Source organism: Vulpes vulpes, chromosome 12, assembly GCF_048418805.1.
Source record: "Vulpes vulpes isolate BD-2025 chromosome 12, VulVul3, whole genome shotgun sequence".
Classification (NCBI taxonomy): Eukaryota; Metazoa; Chordata; class Mammalia; order Carnivora; family Canidae; genus Vulpes; species Vulpes vulpes.
Window position 1 is genome coordinate 9,071,864 of NC_132791.1, and position 27,900 is coordinate 9,099,763.

General features: G+C 37.0%; 1 protein-coding gene across 4 annotated transcripts in view; it reads left to right on the forward strand.

Moving 5' to 3' along the window:
• The window catches only part of SVEP1 (sushi, von Willebrand factor type A, EGF and pentraxin domain containing 1), a 182,730-nt gene that overhangs the window by 77,405 nt on the left and 77,425 nt on the right, over positions 1-27,900 (forward strand). For 2 of the 4 annotated variants that reach the window (XM_072727713.1, XM_072727711.1), the window contains exons 9-20: positions 2,462-2,591; positions 5,988-6,095; positions 7,486-7,617; positions 8,220-8,414; positions 10,004-10,125; positions 11,971-12,079; positions 16,174-16,338; positions 16,880-17,113; positions 19,005-19,166; positions 20,221-20,433; positions 21,362-21,523; positions 27,504-27,665. In XM_072727713.1, coding sequence (XP_072583814.1) covers positions 2,462-2,591; positions 5,988-6,095; positions 7,486-7,617; positions 8,220-8,414; positions 10,004-10,125; positions 11,971-12,079; positions 16,174-16,338; positions 16,880-17,113; positions 19,005-19,166; positions 20,221-20,433; positions 21,362-21,523; positions 27,504-27,665 — 1,894 coding nt within the window. The remainder of the gene's footprint in view (positions 1-2,461; positions 2,592-5,987; positions 6,096-7,485; positions 7,618-8,219; positions 8,415-10,003; positions 10,126-11,970; positions 12,080-16,173; positions 16,339-16,879; positions 17,114-19,004; positions 19,167-20,220; positions 20,434-21,361; positions 21,524-27,503; positions 27,666-27,900) is intronic. The other 2 variants (XM_026002685.2, XM_072727712.1) reach the window with 1 other exon arrangement.

Genomic DNA, 27,900 nt, shown 5'->3' on the forward strand with positions numbered 1-27,900 from the left:
AACTGTACTCATGCATATTAATATCTCATTGGATAGGAGAATGATCAGCCTTGTGTTTTTGACTAGAAATCTCAGATAAAAATCTCTGAAACGGAAACTTTTTTATTGCATAGATTTGATGTATTATGTACCCACTAAGATAACGTGACTAAGAATTCTTTGCTCCTTACGAGGCTGGGATGATCTTTTAAGGAAAAAATGTGGAAACAATCTTAATTCCTGCTCATGAATATATCTTTTAACATATGAACCTCAAAGGATTGCATTCTGGCCGATGCGAAGGAGAGATCACTGTGTTTTGAATTCAGCTTTCTCTAACACAGTATTTTATTCAGAACACAGTATTTCAATATTATATGTGGCAGCTTAAGATAATTACCCATCAGATGTTAGAAAAGGAATTCATTTGGGATTTAACTCCACTTGAATCCACACCGTTAGTATTCACCTACACGAAGATGCTTTTGTGATATATTGTTTTCACAACTGCCTGTAAACATGTATAAATTGTGCCAGCAAGGATATATCAGGGTGGGGAGCCCCAGCGCACACACAAAAGCTGTTCTGATCATTCTGTTGAATATATATAGAATCAGGGTGACTTAAAAAAAATTAACTGTGGTCACCGTGTTGTACATTACATTCCCAGAATTGATTTCTTTTATGAATGAAAGTTTGTACCTTTTGACCTCCTTTACCCCATTTTATCCCTCCCCACCCCCTTTTGACCTCCTTTACCCCATTTTATCCCTCCCCACCCCCGTCCCACCTCTGACAACCACCACCTGTTCTCTGAATCTAGGAGTTTGTTTTTTGTTTCTTAGATTCCACATTAAATAAGATCATATGGTATTTTTCCTTAGGTAACTAAAGACAAGGTAGCTTTTAGATCATTTTAAAAGCGCAAATATGACATTTAGGGCTAAATGTACGGTAGGTGGTATATGTGTTGAATAATCAGTTTATCATGTGTGGTTTCTACTTTCGAAAAAAAGGCTCATGAAAACATTCATTGTTGCTTCCTTTGTCATAATCATCAACAAGCACTGAGTACAGGGGTGTATTTCAGGATCTAATGAGCATTCACACTAAATATAGCACCTGTATGTTGAAATATTTTTAAGAGTACAATTGAAAAAAACAAATGTATTTGACTACAAAAGTATTTTTAAATTTATATTTTAAAAAAATTCTAAAAGACAAAGAGCAAACTTGAGAAAAATTTTTCCAACCTGTTAAACGTTAGAGTATTTATTACCTACACATTGTTATAAGTGTTTTTCTATCATAATTTTCAAACAGACTAATAAGGCAAACATGTAATTCAAAAAGGAAAGAATATATCTATACCTTGTAAACATATGAGAATTTAATCTTAGTATAAGGCATGAAGAAATTGTTAATTAAAACAGTGACCTTGTGTCATATTTTTTAGTTACCAAAAAGTAATGGAATTTAATACAGGGCAGAGAACTTAGTGGGAAATTTAACACTGACACTTATCAAATATTACTCAGCCATTAGAAATGACAAATACCCACCATTTGCTTCAACGTGGATGGAACTGGAGGGTATTATGCTGCGTGAAATAAGTCAATTGGAGAAGGACAAACATTATATGGTCATATTCATTTGGGGAATATAAATAATAGTGAAAGGGAATAGAAGGGAAGGGAGAAGAAATGGGTAGGAGATATCAGAAAGGGAGACAGAACATGAAGACTCCTAACTCTGGGAAACGAACTAGGGGTGGTGGAAGGGGAAGAGGGTGGGAGGTGGGGGTGAATGGGTGATGGGCACTGAGGGGGGCACTTGACGGGATGAGCACTGGGTGTTATTCTGTATGTTGGAAAATTGAACACCAATAAAAAATAAATTTATTATTAAAAAAATCAAATATTGACAAATAGGAATGCAAGTTGTTACCATGTTTTGGGAAAGAAATTTTGTATCATCAATAAAATGTTAATAACTTTGCGGTTAGTAACTCTGGCCTAGAAATTTATTATAGAAACGTAATAAAAATATTTTAGAATTACCTGAACAAAACTGTTTATCCCAGTACTGTTTACTATAGGAAAATCTGGGATCAATTTAAATGTCCTTTGACTGATTTTTTTTTTAAGTCAGCATATATTTATTCTATGGAAAACTATGGAGACATTTAAGAGTCTTCTTAAGTTCTAAAGACTATGTAATAGCTTAAAGAATGTTTTAAGACATTATGTTTAAAAAACAAGAGACAACATTTCATATGTATGCCTACTGTATAAACTATGTAAATCGACTAATAGTTTGGAAAGAAACACATCAAAAGGCTGTGCCTGATTTTTTTTTCTGTTTGCTATGAAATACTGTGCCATTTTTAATTTCACTTTTCCTGATGATATTTAAGTAAAAAAGAATGAATGTACTATTGCTATTAACTTTAACTTTCAAAATATCTATTTGTGCCTAAAAGGTATCAATCCATGTTCATCCAGCTTTCACCCCACCTTACCTTTTCCCGATCGGAGATGTTGCTATCACATATACAGCCATTGACCTATCCAACAACCAAGCCAGCTGCACTTTCCATGTCAAGGTTATTGGTAAGTCATAAAATTACTTGAGGAGGTTTGTGAAAATAATCCAGCGCTCCAAGGGCTTTGCTACTCCTTTATCTTCAACACCTTCCTCCTGTTGATTGTCCCCCCTGGTCCTGAAGCCTGCTCAAGCCACTCCCTCTTTGAAACCTACATACTCTTTAAGTGTCACCATCTCTCTTTGATTTCTTCCAGTAGGAGCCTTTTGAAGTTCCCAGGAGTTGCCATCTGTTTTGTCTCACAGGCCATTTATCTCAGTCACTCAGCTGTCTGGCTTTTGTTCCCTTCACTCACAGAAACTACTTTCAACAGGGTCATAGTGGTCTCTAGAGTTACTCCTACTGCACACTTCTTAGTTCTTATTTTACATAATCTTTCCATAGTTTTTTTTTAATTTTCTAAAAGATTTTTCATCAATTCATTTGAGAGAGAGAGAGGAAACAAGCAGAGGGGAGGGGCAGGGGGGGTAGACTCCCCACTGAGCAGGGAGCCCGATGCAGGAGCTCCATCCCAGGACTCGGGATCCTGACCTGAGCTGAAGGCAGACACTTAACTGATTGAGCCACCCAGGTGCCCCTAGATTTTACATTGTTAACCACACTCTCCTTATCCGATACCGGTCTTTCTTGGTTCCTCAACACATTGTTCTCATTTCTCCTTGTTTCTCTCTTTCCTACATGGCTTCTCTTCCTCAGATCATCTTGTGGATCATCCCCAGGGCTCCAGCCTAGTCCTCTTTCTCTTTCTTTCTATAGTGTTCCCAGTGTTTTAGTTAACTGACAACATTCAGATTTCTGTCTCAAGCTTAGATCTCTTTTCTGAAATTCAAACCAATATATAGAACTGCCTACTGAGCTTTCCGTGGAGCTGTCTTACACTGGGAATAACCAATGTATTACAATAACCCAATGATGTAAGATCATCCTTGTGTATTTCTCACTCACACCTTATCTATTTCTCAGCTCAGAAAATGGCACAGCCAACCACCTGTCCACCATGCAAAAACCTGGAACTCATCCTTGACTCCTCTCCTTCCATCACTAGCATCCAATTAGTTATCCAGGTCTGCTGGTTTCATCTACTTATTGTCCCTGAAATCTGCCCCAGTCTCTTCATCCTTACAACCACTGCTGTACATCAGTCTTTTCAGGGGGAAGTGAGCCCACTGATTTGCTGTTCTATCTTCCAATTTGTCTTCGTATGTTCAATCAATTCAGTAGATATTCAGCAAATACCAGATACCCACCACTAAGATATAATACATGGAGAAATAGGATATGTAGCAAGCAGTCTGTAGTGTGGTCAAGAGCACAGACTCTGAGCCCAATCTGAGTCCACATCTAGCTCTACCCCTTAAAGGCAGTGTGACAAGTAGCCACCCTGTGCCTCAGATTCTTTATCCAAAAATAGAATTAATAAACATCTTACATCATTGGGCTGTTGTGAGGGTTTTAGTTAGTTAAAATTCATGAACCACTTGAACTGGTGCCGGACGCACATTCGGCTCTATGTAAACATATTGACATTTTGCTACATTCATCTCATATTTTAATATGTCTGTTTAAAAATCCAACACATTAAATTCATTTTGTGTTAAGAATTTTACATAACTTCTCGAAGTAACTAATGTATATCAGACTGGCTCCTTACCCTAGAAATTACAGGTATTGGTAAAAGTAAGTAAAAAGAAATGCAAATAAAAAACCAGTCTAACCCATTTCATAGTACTTAGATTTTTTTCACTGCTTTTTCAGTGTTGTTTTAAACATGAACTTTGCCAGTCATATGGAAAATATGCTGGATTTGTTTCTTATGGTACTGTGATTTTAAACATGGAAGTGTGGTTCAAGCATTTGCCAAGTTTTAATTTTTCACAATGAAGTGTCAACGCAGCGAAATGTAAAATGTGTACCCAAGTGTCTAGCTAGACACTAGGTGAATTTTCAGCTTATGAAAGAGAGATGATATGAGAAAGAAGAGAAAGCGGGAGAAGGTGAGAGGGAGACAAGGAGAGAGGGAGGAGGGAAAGAGAGAGACAGAGAAAATATTCTAAAGCCTACATTTTCTTATTTCCTCTGATGACAGGGTGTGGATGTCTTACTGATGATAAAGGGGAGGAAGCAGGAATGCTTTTGCTTAACATTCCAGGGAATGCTGCCTCCCTTGCTTTGAAATAGGCTTTTTCCTCTCTTTCGGAGACAGTGCCTCTGCTAGTACCTCCCATTCTTTTGACAGTAATTGACTGAGTCTTGGTGCTCTCTTGTACATGCAGTTCAACTTTAAAATATTTGTCTAGAATCAGGTAAGTTTAGAAAATCTTGAAAACACCTTTTTGCAATTTCTTTTGGAAAAATAGTAAACCCTGCCAGATTGGTCAGTTTAACTATGAATTGACTTGATTTAGCATTCTTTAAGTACATAGACCTCCAATGAACATTTCTTAATTTTTTTCTTTATTCAACAACCTTTTTCTAAGCATGTGTTATGGACCTGGTACTGTGGTCTGCTGTGGAAAGCTCACTGTGAGCAAGAGAGGCTTCGGCACTGGTCGACTGAGTTTATGGCCTAGGAAAGTAGTAAACCAAAGGCACTGCACTAATGAAATGACAAACATGAAGAAAAAAGACGTAGCATAAAAACAGAAATTTATATATTCTCACAGATACAGCTCATTTAATTTCCAAGTACGTGTTTTCATGTTTCATGGTTAGAAATACCCTGGTCTTAATCCTTTGATTGCAATCTTCTAGCTTAATGACCTCAGATAAGCCCCTTAAATTTACATAGTCTGAGATTTGGTCATTTCACTCCTTCTGCTTCTCTGGGAAGATTCATTTCACTTTCTGGTTGATCAGTACAACTACTATGGGTAGGATGGCCATCACATCCAGAATTGCCTTTTTAAAATCTTTCATTTTAAAGATTTATTTATTTATATATTTTGGTGGAGAGAGAGAGAGAGAGAGAGAGAGAGAGAGAGAGAGCAATTGGGAGGGAGAGGGAGAATGTCAAGCAGACTCTGCACTGAACACGGAGCCTGGCAGGGGCTCAATCTTACGACTCTGAGATCATGACCTGAGCCAAAACCAAGAGTCGGATGCTCAACCAACTAAGCCACTTGGGCACCCCCAGAATTGCCTTTTACATAGCTGTGCTCAGGGTGATTTTAGGAACCTAGTAATTCTTCTTCAACAGGCAGAGAGCAACCTAATAAGAATCCACTCTTTCTTTTGCCTTGAGACCAGGAATAAAACAGATATCATTGTCCAAAAGGCTCCAGGGCCAGCCTAACAAGGTCAAGGTATTCTGCTAGCACAAGCAGACTTCAGTTCTCTTGTGCACACCCCCTCGTTATTTTTGAGTATCAATTGTGACTTCTTTCTCTGCTTTCTTGTTTTTCAGATGTAGAACCACCTAGCATAGACTGGTGCAGATCCCCACCTCCGATGCAGGTCTCAGAGAAGGAGCATTCTGCAACGTGGGATGAGCCTCAGTTCTCAGACAACTCAGGTGCGGACACAAGGATTTTATGGTCAGCATGGTTAACACTGAATTTTATTTCATTTTTAAATGCTTTTTAAAAAGATAAAAGAAATGAAAAGCAAATTACGTCTTATCTAAATGGAATGAATAATCATATAAGGTAATATATGTTTTAATGCTAGGATAATTATATATAATTTAATATCATTAATCCTACCTACCCATAGAGTTCCCTTCATTCAGTATCCGATGCACATTTATTAAACCTATACTAGTTGTCGTACTTGAAGATTTCTAATAAATTCATTGAGTCTCTAAGCTTACATTGTCCTGAAGGCATAAACTATTCATTTTATTAATATCATTAGTACAGTTCTATGTATTCATATTCATTCCTTAAGCATGTGCCCCCAAATTAGAAAAGTTCATAGGGAAGCAGAAAAAAATGAGTAGATACAGTTGAAGTTCATGTTAAAAGTCTCACTAAAACCCAGTAAGCAACAATAGGAAAATGCGAGTTAAATAAATTTCTTAATTAAATTTCCAATATTGGTGATTAGGGCAGAAGGGATAATGGGGTAATGGGCATTAAGAAGGGCACTTGATGTAATGAACACTGGATATTATATGCAAGTGATAAATCACTGAATTCTACCTCTGAAACTAATAATATAGTATATGTTAACTAAATTGAGTTTTTAAAAAATTTTCCAATATTCCAATAGACTGGCCTGTTCAAGGAAAATCATTTATTTAGCAAGAATGTCTTAATCTTTTTTTTTTTGCCTTAATATTTTAAAACAATATTTTATTTATTTATTTATTTGAGAGAGAGAGACAGCACAAGTCGGGGTGGGGAGGGGCAGAGGGAGAAGGAGAAGCAGATTCCCCACTGAGCAGAGAGCTCGACGGAGGGCTCTATCCCTACAGGATTGAGTACCCCGGGATCATGACCTAAACCAAAGGCAGACGCTTAACTGACAGCCATGTAGACACCTCAAGAATGCCTTAATCTAATAAGGTTTTTTAGTCTTTTTTTTTTTTTTAAGATTTTATTTATTCATGAGAGACACAGGGAGAGAGGCAGAGACATAGGCAGAGGGAGAAGCAGGCTCCCTGTGGGGAGCCCGATGCAGGACTCAATCTCAAGACCCCAGGATCATGACCTGAGCCAAAGGCAGACCCTCAACCACTGAGCCACCCATGTGCCTCGAGGTTTTTGAGTCTTATACTTCTATTTTGTAGTATAAATATTACATCTTTTTTTTTTTTTTTTTTACTGGTGACCAAATCAACACAAATTGAATGCCCAGCTGGTTTGTATAAATAGAAAATGAAAATTCAAATCAAATAAACAAACTGGTAAAGTGACTGCAGACTAGTCACCCCAAAACTACGTCCCCTCTTTCCTTTCCAGGGGCCGTGTTACTCATCACCAGGAGCCACTCACCAGGAGAACTTTTCCCTCATGGAGAGACTATAGTGCGATATACAGCCACTGACCCCTCGGGCAATAACAGGAGCTGTGACATCCACATTGTCATAAAAGGTATTTTCTTCATAAAGTTCCAGAAATCTAGTTGACATTTTTATATGTAATTTCTGTATTTTGTGAAAAATAAATGGACTGTGTGCAATAGATTCATTAAGTTTGAATACTGACAGATCTTATTTACATTTCCAGTTGTCATTGCTTCACTCTGTGATACATAGAACTATTTTCTTCAAGGGTAGTCTTTAACTAACATTTCATTAACATCTTCACCAAAGGTACACAATGTTATTGTCATAATTCTCTTTTGAGTAACTGAGGTGACAGGTTCTGAAATTGTACTTGCTACATAATGCTATCTAGTTTACACTCTTCTTATAGAAATGCCACAAGTAACAACCCCAAGTCCGAGATAAATTAGCATTTGTAAAATATGCACAGCCTCTGACTACACATTGGTACAGCTTTTCAGCTGCGCCCACCTAGGAACAAAGAAGGATATGTTGTCATGTTCCCATACTAAGGATTTGTGATGGAAGTTTTTCCTGGAATACTGGTAGACAGGAGGAGTCCTCTTCAAAATTCAGTTTAGATTCATAGAATTTAGTTAATATTGTTTATACCACCGTATGTAAATAGTATAATTTTTTTTAATGCAGGTTCTCCCTGTGAAGTTCCATTTACACCTGTAAATGGGGATTTTATATGTACTCAAGATAGCGCCGGAGTTAACTGCACGTTAAGTTGCCTGGAGGGTTACGATTTCACAGAAGGGTCTACTGAGAAGTATTACTGTGCTTATGAAGATGGTATCTGGAACCCACCATATTCCACTGAATGGCCAGACTGTGCTAGTATGTTTTATTTCTTTCTGGGCTCCTTTCATATATATGAGTGTGTGTTTGGGTGAGTGTACGTTTCTGAGCATGTAAGAGGAAAATTGCCTTTTTATAGGAATTGGGTTCAATGAGTGAAAAATGATGCCATGAGAGGAACCTGGCTGGCTCAGTTAGGAGAGCATACAACACTTGAACTTTGGGTCATGAGTTTGAGGTCCACATTCAGCATAGAGCTTATTTTTTTTTAAAAATGGTGCCATGGGGATCCCTGGGTGGCGCAGCGGTTTGGCGCCTGCCTTTGGCCCAGGGCGCGATCCTGGAGACCCGGGATCGAATCCCACGTCGGGCTCCCGGTGCATGGAGCCTGCTTCTCCCTCTGCCTGTGTCTCTGCCTCTCTCGCTCTCTCTGTGTGACTATCATAAAAAAAAAAAAAAATTAAAAATAAATAAATAAATAAAAATAAAAATAAAAATGGTGCCATGAATTTGAAATTTGAAATCTTCAGCCTCTGATTTAAAATGTTAGCCCCCCCCCAAAAAAAAATAAATAAAAAAAAATAAATAAAATGTTAGCCCGTCAAAGTCTGGTTATGGATTGGATTGCAACAGGACAAGATTCAGTTTAAGGCAAACCCATCTTGGTCCTCTCCTTGTTATTTACCAGAAATAGAGACTTGTCAGCATGTTCTTGATCTGTAAACTTGAACTTACAGTCTCATAGTCCGCAAAAGAGCTATATTTAAAGTAAAATCCATAATATGTGATGGAATGAAAGATGAGTCACAATCTCTTTAGGTCTGATTTAGATTTAGAAATATTCTATAATCTTAAATATATGTATTTTTATAAAAATAGCCAATATCTTTGTCTAATATAAATAAATATTCTTTGGAATGAATTTTTGATTCAATACCATAGATTGAGTTTAAATAACAACTTCTTGGAAAAAGTAAAGCCCAATTGAGCTATTTTCCCCCCCAAATTTGGGGAGTAATTAAAAGTTCTACAGTATCACTTGCCTTTATCACAGATTTAGACAGTAGGATTTTAATGTTGATGCTCTTAGGACTCCTTGTCTCAGAATATTATGGGACATCTTGCTAAGTCTAACCATGCAAGTTTTTGATCCAAGGGGAAATTCCCTATGAAAATTACACTTTCAAGGACTATGATTGTACATCATATTTAGAAAATTTTCAATGTATATTGGCTAAAAATATAATAAAAACATATATGATACAAATTTATGTAAACATAAAAGATATCTTTGACCCAGGCTGGACTTTTCAAAACTTTCCAGAAATATAATTTAAAAATGTTCAAGTCACTTTTTCCCTTAAATGCTCATTTTCTTAATGTGATTGCAAGCTAAGGAATAATAAAGCAAACCTCATCACTGGGTAACTGGGTACAGTGCTGCTTGGCTCATGGTTTATTGTGATCAATTAATGCCTAGAAACTTTTTTCAACTGTCTCTTGTTTTTAAAGGAATCCACAGATCATTTTAGAATCAAAGTACCAAGTTACAGTTACTCCAAAGACAATTAAATCTTTGTGTTGAAAAATCTTAACCAACTGAAGCTGTTTTCTCTAACATTTTCCAGTAAAACGTTTTGCAAACCATGGGTTCAAATCCTTTGAGATGCTGTACAAAGCAACTCGTTGTGATGATACAGATCTGTTGAAGAAGTTTTCCGAAGCATTTGAGACTACCCTGGGGAAAATGGTATGTCAGAAGTATTGTTTGTCGTATCTTAACAATACTGAGCTTTTCATTGCCTCTCATAGTTACCTATAACTGGAATTCTGTGTCCTGATGATTTCCTGCCCCCTGTAATCCAAACTTGCTCCTAATATTTAGAATTACCCATAGGTTTTGGACTTCTGGAATGAATTATAAGTGAATCTTTACTAAAACATTTTGAATTTTTTATAACATTCTTCTGAGTCAGAAAGCTAGAGAAGCGTGGGGTCCATGTGGTTTGAAAATATCTGCTTTGTTATTTAAAGTATGACAAAAATGCCATTGTAGACTGTATTTGTTTTATGATGAGATAATTGAACATTGTGAGGATTTTCTCTTTCATGCGTTTGTGTTTAGGATTCTTTTACTGTTTACAGGAAAGCAAAATGATGTATTTAACTGTGTTGAGCATCTCGAAGGAAATGTGTTATATACATATTTGTATCCCTAACAGAGTAGGCAGCTTAGATTTTTGGATAGGTTCTAAGAGTAGATTTAGTGGTAGTAGATTTGATGTACAGTATGAGAGAAAGAGGGGAGTCAAGGAGGCAGTGTACACAGAGACACAGATGCTGGAGTGGGTATACACGGTGGTGGAAGTGTGTCAGAGGATCTTTCCTGACTTCTATTTGCTCAGTGGAAAAAGATGCGGAGTGATCAGCTGGGAGAGTAAGGATGGGGAGGAGTTGTTGAGGTTTAGAAAGAGAGTTGATAGTATAAAATAATTTTCTAGGACAGCACAGATGAATGTGCTAAAGAAAGGTGGTAGGATTGGCAGGAAGCAGGATTGTGGAGAAAACAAAGCACTTAGTTTAACTAGGGTTATGCGTTCTGCAGACAATCATCAGAGGATGGGGCCCATCAGGGAGTGATTTCTGGTGATGAGCCATAGAATCTAAGATAGATAAATAAGAAGGTGAAGACACCAGGCTGAGAGACAGTGAAGAGATGATAGGGTCAATGGATTATAAATCGGATGAAGTCAAGGACTTCCAAGAGTACAAGAGGATGCCGTTACTGGTAATGAGGAGGTCTGAGGGTATGACCGTGAGAGCAAGGGACAGAGTAAGGCTGAACTACTAGAGGAGAATGGGAAAAGGAAATGAGAAGCCATGGTGATGGAAGGATTAGCTGGATCTTGGATATAGAAATCACCAATTATAACAGCAACAGTTACTGGATGTTCTTGGAATGAGGGGGTGATGCAGAATGGAGAAAGGCTGTAGGTAGCTGCCACATGGAGAGGCTGTCTACTATACCACGAGTTTAAGGATTGTGAGGCTCTAAGGAGGGGCGAGGGAGTGTAATCTGGAAACAGCAGGGAAGAGTGAGGAAGACACTTCTTCTGCCTCCATGCCCATGTTTGAGAAAAGTGAAAAGTGAGGTGTCATTGAGAACTAAGGTGAAGGGACCATAAATAGAGGTGAAAAAAATAACGGGGGATTCACTGATGACTGTTGAGTTTCAGAGGGCAGAGGAAGATACTAAGGACTTAGAGATGAGTGGGAGATTGAGCCAGATAAAGGGACCGAAGGACCCATATGGGGTGAAAATTCGGAGATAAGAGATATGCCAGGAGTCCTGGGCTTCTGGTGGTCTGTGACCTACACAGAGAAAAGCCATGAAACTAATCCTGATGGTCCATGAGCACCAGAGCCTCTAGGGGAGGACATGGAGAAAGGGCGGGAGTCTGTCCAGGAGCAAGCAGACCTGTGGTTCTCTCCTCCCTCCTGTGGAGAGAAATGTGAGGTCTAGCTGAACAAAGGGCTTATCCAGACCACACGGATATGTGATTGACATTTCACGCTCTTCATTTTTCATTTGCAGGTCCCATCATTTTGTAGTGATGCTGATGACATTGACTGCAGATTGGAGGACCTGACCAAAAAATATTGCCTCGAATACAATTATGACTATGAAAACGGCTTTGCAATTGGTAATTAAGTTATACAGTGTCAGTAGTTTGCAAGAGTGATCCACAGTATAACATAATTTCAGAAGAGTGGGGCAAACTAGACAAATTAACTTTTTTTAACCCAAAACTCTTGAGATGATAAAAACTAAGAAAAATAAGTCACATTATGATGGTGAAATTTCAATATGTATATGATATCTTAGATTAGTACTAAAGCAATTTTTATATGGCATTCAATTTAAATTGCAACTAAGTCATTGATTTAAAATAGTTACACATGTAAAATACTCAGATTTCTTACCTAGAATGTGTTAAGACTCAACCTATTCAAGTCTGATATACCTTCTAAATCTATTTTCATGTTTTCTCCATATTATCTTTGAGCATTATTATTCAAGTTATTCCTAAGTATGACATGTGATTTGTATGCTGGTGTAGCTGGCCATTTAGCTAATTGCCTTAATATTTCTGGAAGATTTCAGTAGTCACTCTTGGGTCTTTCATTAGTAAAATCATCAAACTTTCCAGTAATTATATTTCTCATTTTTGTTGCATTATTATAAAACTGTCGAACACTTCCAGAATAATGTTTTTAAAAATAATAATGATGGGGGTGCCTGGGTGGCTCAGTCACTTAAGTGTCCGACCCTTGATTTTAGTTTAGGTCATAATCTCACAGTTGTGAGATTGAGCCCTGTGTTGTGCTCTATGCTGAGTATGGAGCCTGCTTAAGATTCTCTCTCTCTTATGCTTTGTCCCTCCCCCTCTTCCCTTTTCTTCTCAAAAAAAAAAAAAAAAAAAGCGATAACAAAAAGTATCATGGTTTAACACATGGACTCTAAGACCAACTTTTTATGTCCAAATTCTGGCTTTACCACCTATTAGCTGTGAGGTCTTTAGCAAGTTCATACTCTGTACCTCAGGTTCCTCACCTATAAAATGGATATTATATAAAAGTACTGTACTCATAGGGCCATTCTTAGGATTAAATGAATAAGTACAAGTACACATAAAGTCCTTGGAAGGCTACCTGAGACAATATTAATTGACATTACGGCAGACATCCTTTTTTGTTTCTGACACTAATCATATGTGTAATATTTTTAGTGACTTAACATTTAGATTGATGTTGACATTTTCTTTACACTTTTTAAATTTTAAAAATATCATTTTTGACTATATATATTTATTGCAAAAATTTGAAAAAATGCTAAAACCTAAAGAATGAAATCAAGATAATCCACAGTTCCATAAAAAATTTGGTTAATATACTAGTATATGTATTACTATATGTACATTAACATACATACATATAACTATACACACATATGTATATATGGCCATACTATTTTCTAAACTTGAATTTTTACCTAATATTATATTGAGGACATTTTTCTGTCACTAAATATTATGCTTCAGGTTTAATGGCCACATATTTAATCAGTTTTATGTAAACAATTTCCTACTGGTAAGCTTTGCTATCTTTCCCATTTTTAACTATTATGTAAAACTTCTCAGTGAAGATTTTGGACATTAAAGTTTTAGAAGAACATGAGGTGGCATTGGCAATAGAGTTGGCAGTGGCATGACTCTTCTGTCACACATGACACAGGTTTCACCTCCCAGATTATTGAGGTAGATTGTTGAGGGTATAAGGATACACCTAGAGGGAGCCAGGTGTCATCATATGGCTTTGAAATGAGTGATATTTGTCATCTAATAAGGATAAAGTGGCAGTTTCCTAGAATCATATGTGGAGAATATGGTACAATAGATCCTAAGAGATAAGCCTTTCTCCTTGAATACCTTTACAGTAGAAAGTCACAAGATTAGCATAATATTTCTAAAAACACCTTGGCAAGTCATAATGTATGAAAACCAAAGGGCCAATAAATATATTAAAATGGTTTGACATCATAATAGTCATGCAATTCAAATTAAAACTAAAATGAGGGCAGCTCAAGTGGCTCAGTGGTTTAGCACTGCCTTCAGCCCAGGGTGTGATCCTGGACACGCAGGATCGAGTCCCACATCAGGCTTCCTGCATGGAGCCTGCTTCTCCCTCTGCCTGTGTCTCTGCCTCTCTCTCTCTCTCTCTCTCTCTCTCTCTGTCTCTGTCTCTCACGAATAAATAAATAAAATCTTAAAAAAAAAAACTAAAACAAGATGCCGTTTTTGATCTGTCAGATAAACAAATTCAAGTAAGAATCATAAAACCCAAAACTGGTAAGGATATAAGGGAAAAAAATCATATTCATATATTGTATACAGGGGAGAAACTGGAGGGCAATTGACAATATATATCAAAAAGATTAAAAATACTCAAACCCAGAAATCTACTTCTAAGAATATTTCTCAGTATCAAAATCACGCCAGTGTGCAAATAGGTACTACATTTCATAAATTCTAAGGTGTACATTTTTCATTTGGACATCTCTGAGATTGGAATGTATCTTCTCATTGATGGCGCCTTATATTTTATGAAATCTTCTATGCACAAGGATGTTCTAGATTTTTGAAATAACCTAAAAGTCTGAAAATAGGAACCTGGTTAGTGTGTGGTATAGCCATAAAAGAGAATATTATGAAGCCATTTGATACAGAAATGCCATAATATATCATTGAGAAAATTAGAAAATTTTTACTAAATAAAATACACATAGTGTAATCATTTTTTGAAGATATGGTATGTTTATTTCTACTCTAGTGATTCATACATCTATGGATGCATAAGCATATGTGTGTGTTTATATATTCATAAAAGAAAATCTTGCCTAATATGTTCTAGTCATTATTTCTATATGGTGGAATTATAGGTAATCAAAAAAATTTTTTGACTTTGCTCATCCATTTTTCTATAATGGCTACATAATACTTGCAGAAAAGATGTTTAAATGAAAATCAAAAATATTTATCCTAGGTAATTTTATCCTAGGCCAAAGACATAAATTAGACACACAAAAAAATTTTAAACAGCTTATTTTATTTAAAACTCTATTTTAAATTTTATTTAAAAAATTTTAAACAATTTATTTAGGTGGACAGGCCTGTATAAATATAATTTGATATTTAAAGCATATAACCAAGCAACAACAATATACCCAGACCAATATTAGTATGACTTACTGAGGTTTTAGAAGGAGTCAAATACTGAATTAGATGGTTAGTGTACATTGTCTCAGTTATCCCCCAAACCTGTGAAGTAAAAATAATGATCTCAACTTATAAATGAAGAAACTGAAGTTCAGAGAGGTGAAAGTAACTATACTAGCATTGTACACCCTTATCTCCTACATCCAGAAGCCACAATCTGAATCTATGCAGGTGGTGACTACGATGGCACTTGGGGCATCTGAAGAATCTCACATATCTGTGTGATATAGTCCACTGTGGCTACATACACACTTAACTAACATGTTACCTTTAGAAACTGCCTCCACCTATAAAGATTTATTTATTTGTTGAGAGAGAACATGAACAGGAGGGGCAGAGGGAAAAGGAGAGAGAATCTCAAGGAGACTCCATGACCAGTGGGGCTTGATCTTATGACCCTGAGATCACAACTCTGAGATCAAGACCTGAGCCAAACCAAGAGTCTATTGCTTAACTGAATGCACCACCATTGCTTAACTGAATGTCCCCACCGTTAAAAAATGATGCAGGATCTTGAATAATCTTCACAAAAGGAAACCTGTTCATTTGCATTAAGTTTATAAATCTGATACTATAATTTTTTAGAAAAGAATGGAGCCAACCCTGAAGGGAAATAGAGATTGATTAAAATTCTGCACCCACATCCTATTTACCTCTAAAGCTAATGTAATTTTAACTATTAACTCAAAGATAAGAATGGCTTAAATGCCCAGGTGGCTCCATAGGAACTTTTCTTTCTTCTTCTTGTGCAATTCATTGGTAACCTAAATCTAAAATGAAGTGCCTAAAAATTACAATATAAGATTATAGGTGAAAAATGAGATTCTAGATGAATCCCTGTATGCAGCACATTATGGACGATTTAAGAAATAGGAACAATTTGACCTGTGGCTTACCATTAGAACCTAAGTGCTGATAAAGAGGCAACTGTAGAATCTTGTTTTTCTGCCCCAACTGTCCAGGACCTGGTGGTTGGGGCGCAGCTAATAGGCTGGATTACTCTTATGATGATTTCTTGGACTCCGTGCAAGAAACACCCACAGGTGCCGGCAAAGCCAGATCTTCACGAATTAAAAGAAATGCCCCATTATCTGACCACAAAATTAAGTTAATTTTTAACATCACAGGTAAGGAGAGACTGTTTGAAAAAACAATATTATGTGACATTCTTGGTGGGAAACCTATTTTGCAAAGTTTCCATTTGTTATCATCCTTAGGAAATAATCCTGGAACTGAAAATTAGGGAGAGCCCAATCACCTAAGTTTCGTCATTTTTTTTGCAATTTAATATCACAGATGTATTTTATGATTCTCGCAGCAACAAGCATCCTGCTTTGTACTCCTCTTGGCATGACGAACTAAGGCATGTTTTTAAAAAGCAAGAATTTACAGAAATTTAACATGCTGTAAGGAAGAACTTCACAAAAAAGGTGATGTAGATCCAGCATATGAGGGAAGGATTAAAACAAATTGCATTGTTCTTAAGATTATCCATATACTAGTTGCTCAGTAAGTAGTGGTTGAGTTTGAGTTTGTTTTGCCCAGAAGATTTTTAATATGCCATCTTTCTTTGGTTAAAAAACAAAAAAACAAAAAAAAAACTGCAGACGGTTTCCTGAAACACCATGTGTGTGTGTTATGTTTTATTTCGTCTTGTTTTTATCTCAGCTAGTGTGCCATTACCCGATGAAAGGAATGATACCCTTGAACTGGAAAATCAACAGCGACTCATTAAGACTTTGGAAACCATTACAAATCAACTGAAAAGGACCCTCAGTCAGGAGCCCATGTATTCCTTTCAGCTTGCATCTGAGATGCTTGTAGCCGACAGCAATTCGTTAGAGACAGAAAAGGCTTTCCTTTTCTGCAGACCAGGCTCGGTGCTGAGAGGGCGTATGTGTGGTAAGACTTTTCCCTGCAATAAAAAAATATCTGGCTCATAGTGGGTCAAGTGAGATGAGTAGAGCCTCTTTGCAACTCTCCAGGGGTATGGAAATGAAACATTTTGCAATTGTTGTGTGGTTTTTGTTCTTATTATTTTGTCTCAGGCCTCTAAGTAACCACCAATTATTCAGGACAAGAAAACTATCTCAGGTAAGGGACTCAGATCTTAGTTTTCCTTATAGATCTCTAGAGCTCCCAACTTCTAGCAGCATCTCCAATAAAAATAACGACTAAGTTTTGACCACTTCCATAGGCTGGCTGAGCATCTCCCGTGTTTAATTGTTTTAGCAACTCCATGAAGTGCTTTTACAATTAAGCCCATTTTACAGATGGCAAAATGAAGTCAGAGAGGCTAGGGAGTTACCCATTAAGACAGTAAGTGCTATAGCTAAGATTTCCACCTGAGTAGCCACTGCCAAATTCACCAGCATAAAATCAACCCTTTTAAAGTGTACCGATCAGTGGTATTTAGCGCATTCATGATACAGTGTTGTTCAGCCATCACCGCTACCAAGACATTTTCATCACCTCCAAAGGAGCCCCACCCCAATAACCATTAAGCAGCCACTCTTTATCCTCCTTACACACAGCCCTTTACCTTTTAACCCAGACTACCACAATCTGGATCACTTCCAGCCTGTTTCCTAAATATGTCATTGCTTATAGATAGGGAAGATTCCTCTCCCCAAACTCTGAACACTCAGCTGAACCAGATGACATGAGCCTGGCGTTAACCTCTCTGTAGGCGTGGGATCTTGCCTCCTGTTCAGGAAATCCTTCCTCAACAGTTCTTACTGTTTTTCCCAGAGCTCAGTTGGGTGATAAGTTCAGCCCAATGAAAGCACATTGAAATGGTCGTTCTGAACCAGTTCGTGTTTCCTCCCTACCTTGTGAGTAAAAATTAGAAATCACCTTGGTCAGTGTTCTGCATTTCTCGGTATGGTCTTCAAACCACCTGTGTCAGCATCACCTGAAGTGCTTATCAAAATGCATCTTGACTCAGGCCCCATCTCAGAACTAATATATGTGGCACTTTGGGGACAGAGCCTTGGAATCTGAATTTTTAGTAAGGTCCCAGGTAATTCTTATACACATTATCATCAGAATCATCTGGGTGCTAATTTCAAGTATCCTCTCTTTACAAATACTAACTTTGCTAGCAGCCTTTTCGTGGGGTTAGCATTCCACTCTGGTCTCAGAAATCCTGAGTCACTTCGAGCCTGCCAAGTAGTAGACCAAAACCTCCAAGGAAGGGAGGTCCTAAAATTGGCCTGTTTCCTCGGGATCCTGGAGTCTGAGGATGTCTCAGACTTGCCTTCACTGGACAGGAATTCCTGTAAACAGAGACAAGAGTCTGCTTAACTCACCTGGCTTAGTCCCACAACCTTTGCCTGGTTTTGTTTCTAGAAATGATGCCGTAATAGACAAGCTGTCACTTTCATAAGGGGAACCATTCAGAAGAACAGCTAAGAAAGGGGTTTTCATATCTTGAAGCTTCAAATTAACCTAAATGTTCACTGTTTTATTCTTTCCTTACAGCAGCCTTTCCTTTGTTAGCTGTGTGTTTCCCAGGATGATCTGGTTTAACCCACACTTTAAAGCTCCTATCACACAAGCCCTAAGCTTGGTCGATAAGAATTTGCATTTTCTTAAAAAAAATCTACTGTTGGTTTTCTAGGAATACATTTCTGGAAGGTTTATCTTGTGAGTAAACCCCTGACAGTAAGATTTAATGCATAAACAATAGTACTTGGAAGCATGCTTTATTATTTTCATGCCTTAGGATAAAGGAACCCAAATGTGTTCCAGTTCTACAGCTTACTATGTCTCCTGTTTGTTTTCTTTTCAGTCAATTGCCCTTTGGGAACCTATTATTCTCTGGAGCATTCCGCCTGTGAAAGCTGCTTGATCGGATACTATCAAGATGAAGAAGGACAACTCGAGTGCAAACTCTGTCCAGCTGGGACTTACACCGAGTATCTTCATTCAAGAAGCAGCTCAGAATGCAAAGGTAATGGCTCAATGCACAGGTTGACCAGAAGCCTGAATTTTATCTTCAGTTACGAAGTCTAAGTGGCAAAGAGGATGAAATAAGAGCATTACTGCAAGCAATTTCGTTCACTTATTATTTTTTTCTTTTAACTTTAAATTAGTATCTTAAAGTTTCTCTCACTTTAAAGAAGTCTGTTTTTTTTCCCTTCAGAATATTCTGCTGCTCTAAGTGAGACTCCACTGTCCATAATTCTAATCCACATTTTAAAAAAAGATTTATGTATTTATTTTAGAGAGGGAGAGAGAGAGAGAGCACGCATAAGCAGGAGGGGCAGAGGGAGAGAGAGAATCTCAAGCAGACTCCATGCTGAGTGCAGAGCCTGATGCAGGGCTCGATCCCATGACCCAGAGATCATGTCCTGAGCAGAAATCACGAGTCAGACGCTTAACTCACAGTGCCACCCGTGTGCCTTAGTTCTAATCCACATTTATCAGTTAACTCAGATTTTTTTTTTTTTACTGGATTTAAATTAATTGGTGGAAAGGACTTTCATAACACTTAGCAATTAGAAACTTGCTTTATCTTAGAATAATACTTGATACAATGAGATCAACTCTCCATTTACTTGGAAATTAATAACCATAGGTACATATGCATGTATTCTTGCTACTAAAATACTCAATGTTTTCAAAAACATTTTATTGTCATTTTTATTTTTTTATTTTTATTTTTTCTTATTTTTTATTTTTATTTTTTCTTATTTTTTAATTGAAATTAGATTTGCCAACATATAACACCCAGTGCTCATCCCATCAAGTGCCCTCCTCAGTGCCCATCACCCAGCTACCCCATCTCCCCACCCACCTCCCCTTCCACTACTCCTTGTTCATTTCCCAGAGTTAGGAGTCTCTCATGTTTTCTCTCCATCTCTGATTTTTCCCACTCAGTTCCCCTCCTTTCCCTTATAATTCTTTTCACTATTTCTTATATTCCCTATGTAAGTGAAACCATATGATGATTGTCCTTCTCCGAATAAACATTTCTGATGGAAACATTTTCTTTCGTGATTAAGGTCACAATAAGATGCACCTGAGGGGTGCCTGGCTGGCTCAGTCAGTAGAGCATGTGACTCTTCATCTCGGCGTCATGAGTTCAAACCCCAAAAAGGGTGTAGAGATGACTTTAATAAACAAACAAAAACCAAACAAACTTAAAAAAAAAAAGAGAGATGCACCTAAAAGAAGGAATTTCAGAACTGTGCCCCTTGCTGTTGTTACAAATGCAGGTATGACTGCTTAATGACAAATATAAACTTGGGAACTGTGCTAAGTGATTAAAAGTGCACTGAAATGTTAGCAATGCTGCAAATGAGAATCATTTGCAGGGGAGAACAGGGGTGGAAGGAAAGGGTAGCGTACTGGGGATTGAGGATTCTGGCCCTAGTCCTGCTCTCCCACAAAACCACCACTATGAATCCTAGAAAGTTGCTTAAAATCCCTGGGCCTCATGCTAAGACTACTTTTACTTTCTACTCCACCAGCCCTCAGATGGGGTCTGTAGGTAGAAGGAGGACAGGAGAGGGCCAATTGTTAGAGCAACAAAACTTATGAGGCTCTAGCCCAGTTTGAGGTTTGGTTTCTCTCGCTCCAGAGAATAGTATACGAGCTGGGAACTTATACAAGAACAAGTTTTCCTGTGTATAACTTGTTCTTTTGACTGTACTTTCTGAGATGAGATTTCTAAGCTCCTTAAAAACCATTTATTGGTGGGCACCTGGGTGGCTCAGTCAGTGAAGCATCTGCCTTCGGCTCAATTCATGATCCCTGGGTCCTGGGATCGAGCCCTACATTGGGCTCCCAGGAGCCTGCTTTTCCCTCTCCCCTTACCCCTGCTCATGCTCCCTCTTGCTATCTCTCTCTCTCAAATAAAATCTTAAAAAAAAATCCTCATTTATTAGCATTTTCTGTGTGATAAAGAAAGCAACTGGAGTAAAGAAAGCAACTGGTAATAAAGAAAGTAAATGGAAATCAGCCTAAATGTTATTAGTACAGGAAAGCATAGGGCGATCTAAAATACAATCTATATGTGTGGAATTCTTTGTGTCGCTCATTGTGTCCTGAATAATTGAATTACAGAAAACCCTATCTTATCCAGTGCGAGTTTTGTATAGCTTAATGGCATCATTCTTAACCATATTACATTTTTCTTTTCAGCTAAGTGCAAACCAGGCACCTACTCATCAAATGGGCTTGAAACGTGTGAATCGTGTCCTCTGGGCAGTTATCAGCCAGCATTTGGTTCCCAGAGCTGCCTCTCATGTCCAGAAAACACTTCATCTGTGAAAAGAGGAGCCGTGGACATTTCTGCTTGTGGAGGTTATCAAAGCCTTAGACACTGATACTTCTTCAAACCTAATAGGTTCTATGCATGGCGGAGTGGAATATTTTCAGCAAAACCATATGTCTACTCTATGCAAAGAATGTAAATAACTGTATCTTCATGGAAAGTTTCCATGTATTCAGCCAGTAAATACTTAAGTATAAACACCCTCAATATAAACACTATGCTAGTGCCTTTAGGAACACACAAAAAGTACAAGACTTGGTCCTAGTATTCAACATTAATAAATAAACATATGGCTTCATTATATGCTAGGAATACTTCTCATCTAGGAACTGAGTCTCCTCCTTTCTAAAGTGAGGTCCTGTCTCATGTCCCTTGAAACTCTAAAAAGACACTTTATGAATTACGATATTTCATTTCCTACAGTTTGGAGGTTTTTGTGAGTGGTTATCCACTCTGGCTGTACTTTGGAATCATCTGCACATTGACATCAGCATTTTTAAAATACTGAAGGCCGATCTCCACTCCCAGATATTCTGAGTTAACTGGTCTGGTTTTCTTTTTAAGGTTCCCCACCCCAGTGATTCTAAAGTAACAGGAAAAGTTGAGTATGACTAGTTTTGGATCTCAAAGGTCAGCATCAAGGGCTTAAAAACACAGATTGCCAGGCCCCACCCCCTAGAATTTCTAAGTCAGCAGTTCTGATGTGGGGCCTGAGAATTTGTATTTCTAAGTAGTTCAGAAGAGATGCTGCTCCTACTTGGTCCAGGGACCATTTGGTACAAATCACAATGGAAATGAAAAGATTAGAGTTCCAATTTTCAAATATTTCTAACATCCCTACCAAGTACAGTTTTCCAGCATGGTAAAGGTGCTAGAAGGTGTCAACAAAACAAAAAGATGAAAACTTAAAATGGCCATGAAACTGGGACTAAGAGTCAAGGTCATTCTGCTGCCAGGAACTCCAAACTCCACATACTCTGCAAAGTCAATGGAACTTGACTAAAAATAAAAAGTTCTTGGCCTACCTCTGCTACATCACTGAGAAGAGAACAAACATGGTGGCTGAAACATGACTTTTTAAAAAATTACGTATCTTCCTCTTTCACTACACCCTTATTAAAAAATCTAAGGTCTACCTATGGCCATCTGAAAACTTAAAAACTGTTCCCCTATTGAATAGTGATGTTTTTAAGAAACCAATCTGTTAGCTCTCCATTTCTCCTAAGACACACATACACACACACACACACACACACACACACACACATACACACATATACACGGCCTCACTGTACCCCAGGCATATATACCTCTGCATATAGTTAGAAACAAATTCCCAGAAAACAACTGTATAGGACATTTTTGTTGTGGGGAGAGGGGAGTACATTGCATTTTGGGAGATGTAGTCCTCAAAGTTAGTGTAGCAGAGAGAAAACGAGGAGCATACTATGCTTACAGATTTTTACATACTCCACCTGTTTAAATTATCTCAACATATTAGGATCACAGTAGATAAAGTCTCTTAGACCTGAGGAATCGGGCAAGCAGTAGTCATCAACCTGATGTTTCACTAAAGAGAAGAGAATTTAACCAGGACCTGGTTGCAACTCATAAACCATGTCTGTTGTGTAATACCAGCTTTGAGGGGTTTTTTTTATTATTATTAAAAGGCAAATAAGGCCCCACATTATGGTTGAAATAGATCTACTAGAGACTCTTTTATTTTGTCAATATACAAATGAATTTTGGAAGAAAGTCTGCAGTGAAAAAATCTTTCTCTTTCTCTCCCTCCAACCACAAAAGTAACTAGGATTTTTACAGTAAAACCAATTCATATTTGATGTTTTTTCCCTTTAGCTTTCCAGTGAAGCCTTGAGGTTGGTTTAATACCAATTATTCCAATTAAGTAATTATAATTCCCAGAAAGTCTCTAGATTTCTGGTAACTGTTGTATTTCTCCTAATATATTCCCAGCACAAGTTTAACCACATTTGCTTGTCATGAGTGAGTTGGGAACAGCAGCACTCAGCACTCTGTCCTGTGGTGTTAAATAAATACCATTTTACTTTAAACTTACACGTGTATTTCTAAAACAGCCCCCCATATATATTTTTCTTAGTTTTAAACTTCTTCCTTCCTTCCTTCCTTCTTTATTTTTTTTCTTTCTGTAGTGATTTATTTTTATGTGTATGTTTACGGTTTATTTCACTTTTTACTGAAGTATCACTTTTTGCATTCTTTAGCATGTTGAACTTAAAATATAATCACAGCTATTATATTTAAGCATATTCCTATATTAAAGTAATATATTTTCCATGTATTTCGTTTTTATCACTACTTAGGATATTAAATATCCATAGGTTCATGGTTACAAACTCAAGAGTCTGAAATTTTTCTTTTTTTAAAATTTAATTGATTTATTTTTTTAGAGAGATGGGGGAAGGGTAGAGGGAGAAAGAGAATCCCTAAGCAGACTCCCTGCTGAGCATGGAGCCTGATGTGGGGCTTGATCCCACAACCCTGAGATCATGACCCTGAGACCATGACCTGAGCCAAAATCAAGAGTCAGATGCTTAATCGACTGTGCCACCCAGGGACTCTTGAAATCTTTCATTTTTTAAAAATGACTTTTATCTGAGGAATAAGTCTTGCAAATGATTTTTTATCTTTTTTCTTTTTCTTTTCTTTTCTTTTCTTTTCTTTTTTTTTTTTTTTTTTTTTTTTTTTTGATGATGGTGTTGTTTCCATATGGTCCTATAAAAAAAGAAAGATTATTGCTGAGCCAGGATGATATTTCTTACCCTTAGCCTATAGGACAAAGTTAAAAGGAGGCTTAGGACTTTTGAATTTGTCTTAGGAAACCCATTTAAAAGGCAAAATTCACTTGACTCCAGGGCTGTATGTGTTACCCTTAACACCATCGGGGAACAGACGTGTGAGATTACATTTTCCCAGTCATTTCAAGGCACTCTTTTTAATTCTATTTTAATATCACTTTTGGCATACTTAGATTTTCTCTTTCTCTCTCTCTATCCAATATGAGAGGTCAAAAGGATTTTGTCCCATTTTTCTTGACTCAGAAACCACAGTTTGGCCAAGATTCAAAATGAAACTTTCTCCTCTCTCTTCTTAGGAAATTAGACCATCAGGAACTCCCTCTGTATATGTGCATGTGTGTGTACTTAATGCTGTATTATATACTACAGATAATGCCGTTATTATGCATGTGTGTTATATTTACACTTATATACACTATATGTACATTTGTATATTTACTGCATACATATATTTACTATATGTGTACATAAATAATACATTAAGAATACATTAAGTACTGATTGTCCACCCCTAGAAAGTATATTTCTGATGACAACCATCTGCCTTTGACATGTAAGATAAACTAATTTTTACATGAAAATTTATATTTTCTATATCAAAAGACAAAATATAGACATCACAACAGTATGTTCTCTAATGGACTTTCTGATTTTTAATCAAGATTTTATTATTACATATTAGTATAATTTTTGACATTCTGTCAGTTTCTGGGGCATTGTCTTTTTCTTTTTGAGGATAAGGTTGTGCTGAAAAAAATGGTGCAAAATTCATCATAGATCTTGGTTTCACTGACAGAATTTACATTTTTATCTTATCATACACACTCATAGATATTCTCTCAAACAGAAGTTTCATACCTTTGCCAGTAGAAGATCTGTGCTTCTAATTAACTCCTTTAATTAGCTATCTGGAGCTAATTACCTTTTCCAAATAGGTAGTCATTTTTTTGAAACTTGAGATTCAGAAAACCCATTTTAAGCTCAGCAGCTTTGTAATATGTTTGTGCAAAGCCCTGTCTGGAACTCTGAGGTCTAGCAACAAAGAATAGACTAATTTATTCTTGGTGAAGCAAAGATACTTATAGTTTACAGTTTTGGGGGTGTCTGAGTGGCTCAATCCGTTAAGTGTCTGCCTTCCACTCAGGTCATGATCTCGAGGTCCTGGGATCAAGCCACACGTTGTCGGGCTCCTTGTTCAGCAGGGAGTCTGCTTCCCTCTCTTCCTCTGCTTGTGCTCACTCTCTCTTTCAAATAAATAAAATATTTTTTAAATGCTTAAAAAGTTTTAATATAACAAATATTTTTGTTATAACAAGTACCTTGTTTATCACAGGTATAACAAGTACCTTATTTCACCAAGATACTTATAAAGTTTTAAGATAACAAATGTAGCTGGAAGAAATAAGTTTTTCTAAATAAGCATTAATATCTATTGATATCTTCCATCTCTTAATTTGATTCCTGACTTTTTGTCAGTGGGTATGTAAAAGAGCAATTTTGCAAAAGATGTGGCTGGCTGTTTTTCTTAAAAACTTTGATCTAAACATCTTGAGATTACCACAAATGCTTTATTGTTTATTTAATGTTTATTGTCATGTTAAAAAAAAAAGACATGACATTACTTGGAGTATCCTGCTCCCTGGAGTTGAGTGCGTTTCTAAATTTTTCAACCATATTGCTAATTATTTCTGCTGTACTAATTTTTATTAACAAAATCCAAAGTCTGCGTGATAAATGTGCAGAGATTCCCAGATAGCTACTTCCTTGTGTTCTATCTTCTATATTTAAATGTAAAAGACAAGTCTTAATAGTTTTAGTGATTTTCTCAGTTTGTAATGGTTTAAGGCCTCCTGCGGATGACCCCAGTTCATGCAAATAAAAAACATGCTCCGCCTGACTTACTTCATCTTTGGATCACAAGCTAAAATCCCAACCTAAAGATTTAGTCATGACTGGTTTGCCCCAGTGTCCCTCTGGTAGATGCAGCCAAAATTTACTGAAGAAAATGCAGGTTCATATTATGTTCAAAGCTGTTTCTTATCTAGTTAATATTCCACCAACTATTAGCAAGAGAATTTCAGATTTCGTTAAATGATAGTATTCAACGGGATGTTGTTTATAAAAAGCACATTTAACACAAAATGACATTAAAAGGTTTGAAAGTTCAAAAAAAAAAAAAGAAAAGCCCTCTTCTGCAGAAGGGACGGCTACACAGAAGAAATAAAAATTTCTGATAAACATGAAAAAGACCCTTAATTTATCATTGAAATGCAAATTGAAATAACAGTGCAATTCCATTTTCACTTTCAAATTGGAAAAAAATGTTTAAATGATCATTATCAGTGATGAGGAGTATGAAGCAAGAGGAATTCCATACATTAATAATGGGGCTGGAAGTTAGAACTATTTTTTCTTGCAGATTTGACATTATATATTAATAGCTTTAAATTTTCCATTATTGGGCAGCCCAGGTGGCTCAGCGGTTTAGTGCCTGCCTTCAGCTCCAGGCCTGATCCTGGAGACCCGGGATCGAGTCCCACGTCAGGCTCCCTGCATGGAGCCTGCTTCTCCCTCTGCCTGTGTCTCTGCCTCCCTCTCTCTCTCTTTCTGTGTTTCTCGTGAATAAATAAATAAAATCTTAAAAAAATAAAATAAAATTTCCATTATCTTTAGATCTATAGATTCAACTACTCAAGTTCTGCTGTTCAAATTCAACTATTATCCCTAGGAAACAATCAGAGCTATATACAAGGTTTATGCAGAAAATTTCATGTCACCATTATTTATAATAGCCTACAAATAGAAACAACCTAAACGTCTAATAGTAGAGGAAATGTTAGCTCAATTATGGTCTGTCAATGGCATGCAATATTTTTTTTATTAGACACCATGTTATTTAACGATCTGGGAAATGCTTTGGATATAAAGTGGAAAAATCAGAATACAATATTACATGGTCAATTCAGATTTTTATTGAGTTAAAGGTGTTTTGTGTAAGAAGAAAGAAACAACAAAATATTTCTCTGGGTGATAAAATAGTATAGGTATAAAATATGCGCAAGAGATTATATTAGCAATTCAGTAGTTTCTTACAACCGAGAATCAATGCACTTCTTTCAAAAGTAGAGTACATTGTTCCGAACTCACAAACAATTTGTTTTTACCTTTGCAGTACCTTGTCCAGTAGGAGAATTCTCTCGTTCTGGATTGATGCCTTGTCATCCATGTCCTAAAGACTACTACCAACCCGATCCAGGGAAGTCCTTCTGCTTATCTTGTCCCTTTTATGGAACTACAGCCACCAGTGGTACAAGATCTATCACAGATTGCTCCAGTAAGAAGATATACTTTATTTCTTACCTAATCCTGAGTGTTGGAGATTTGTGTTTGTGATAGTCTCGATTCTCAATATTCCTGTTTTCAGGGGATTTGGGTGTCTGGTCTTTTGAGGCCTTTATGACTCAAAGATTCTTACTTTGGGAACTCTGAACTTGACAGCTTCCCAATTTCTTTCTAAGAGTCTAAAATTTAATGATAGACCCCATCCATCTATACACTCTCTATTTTTA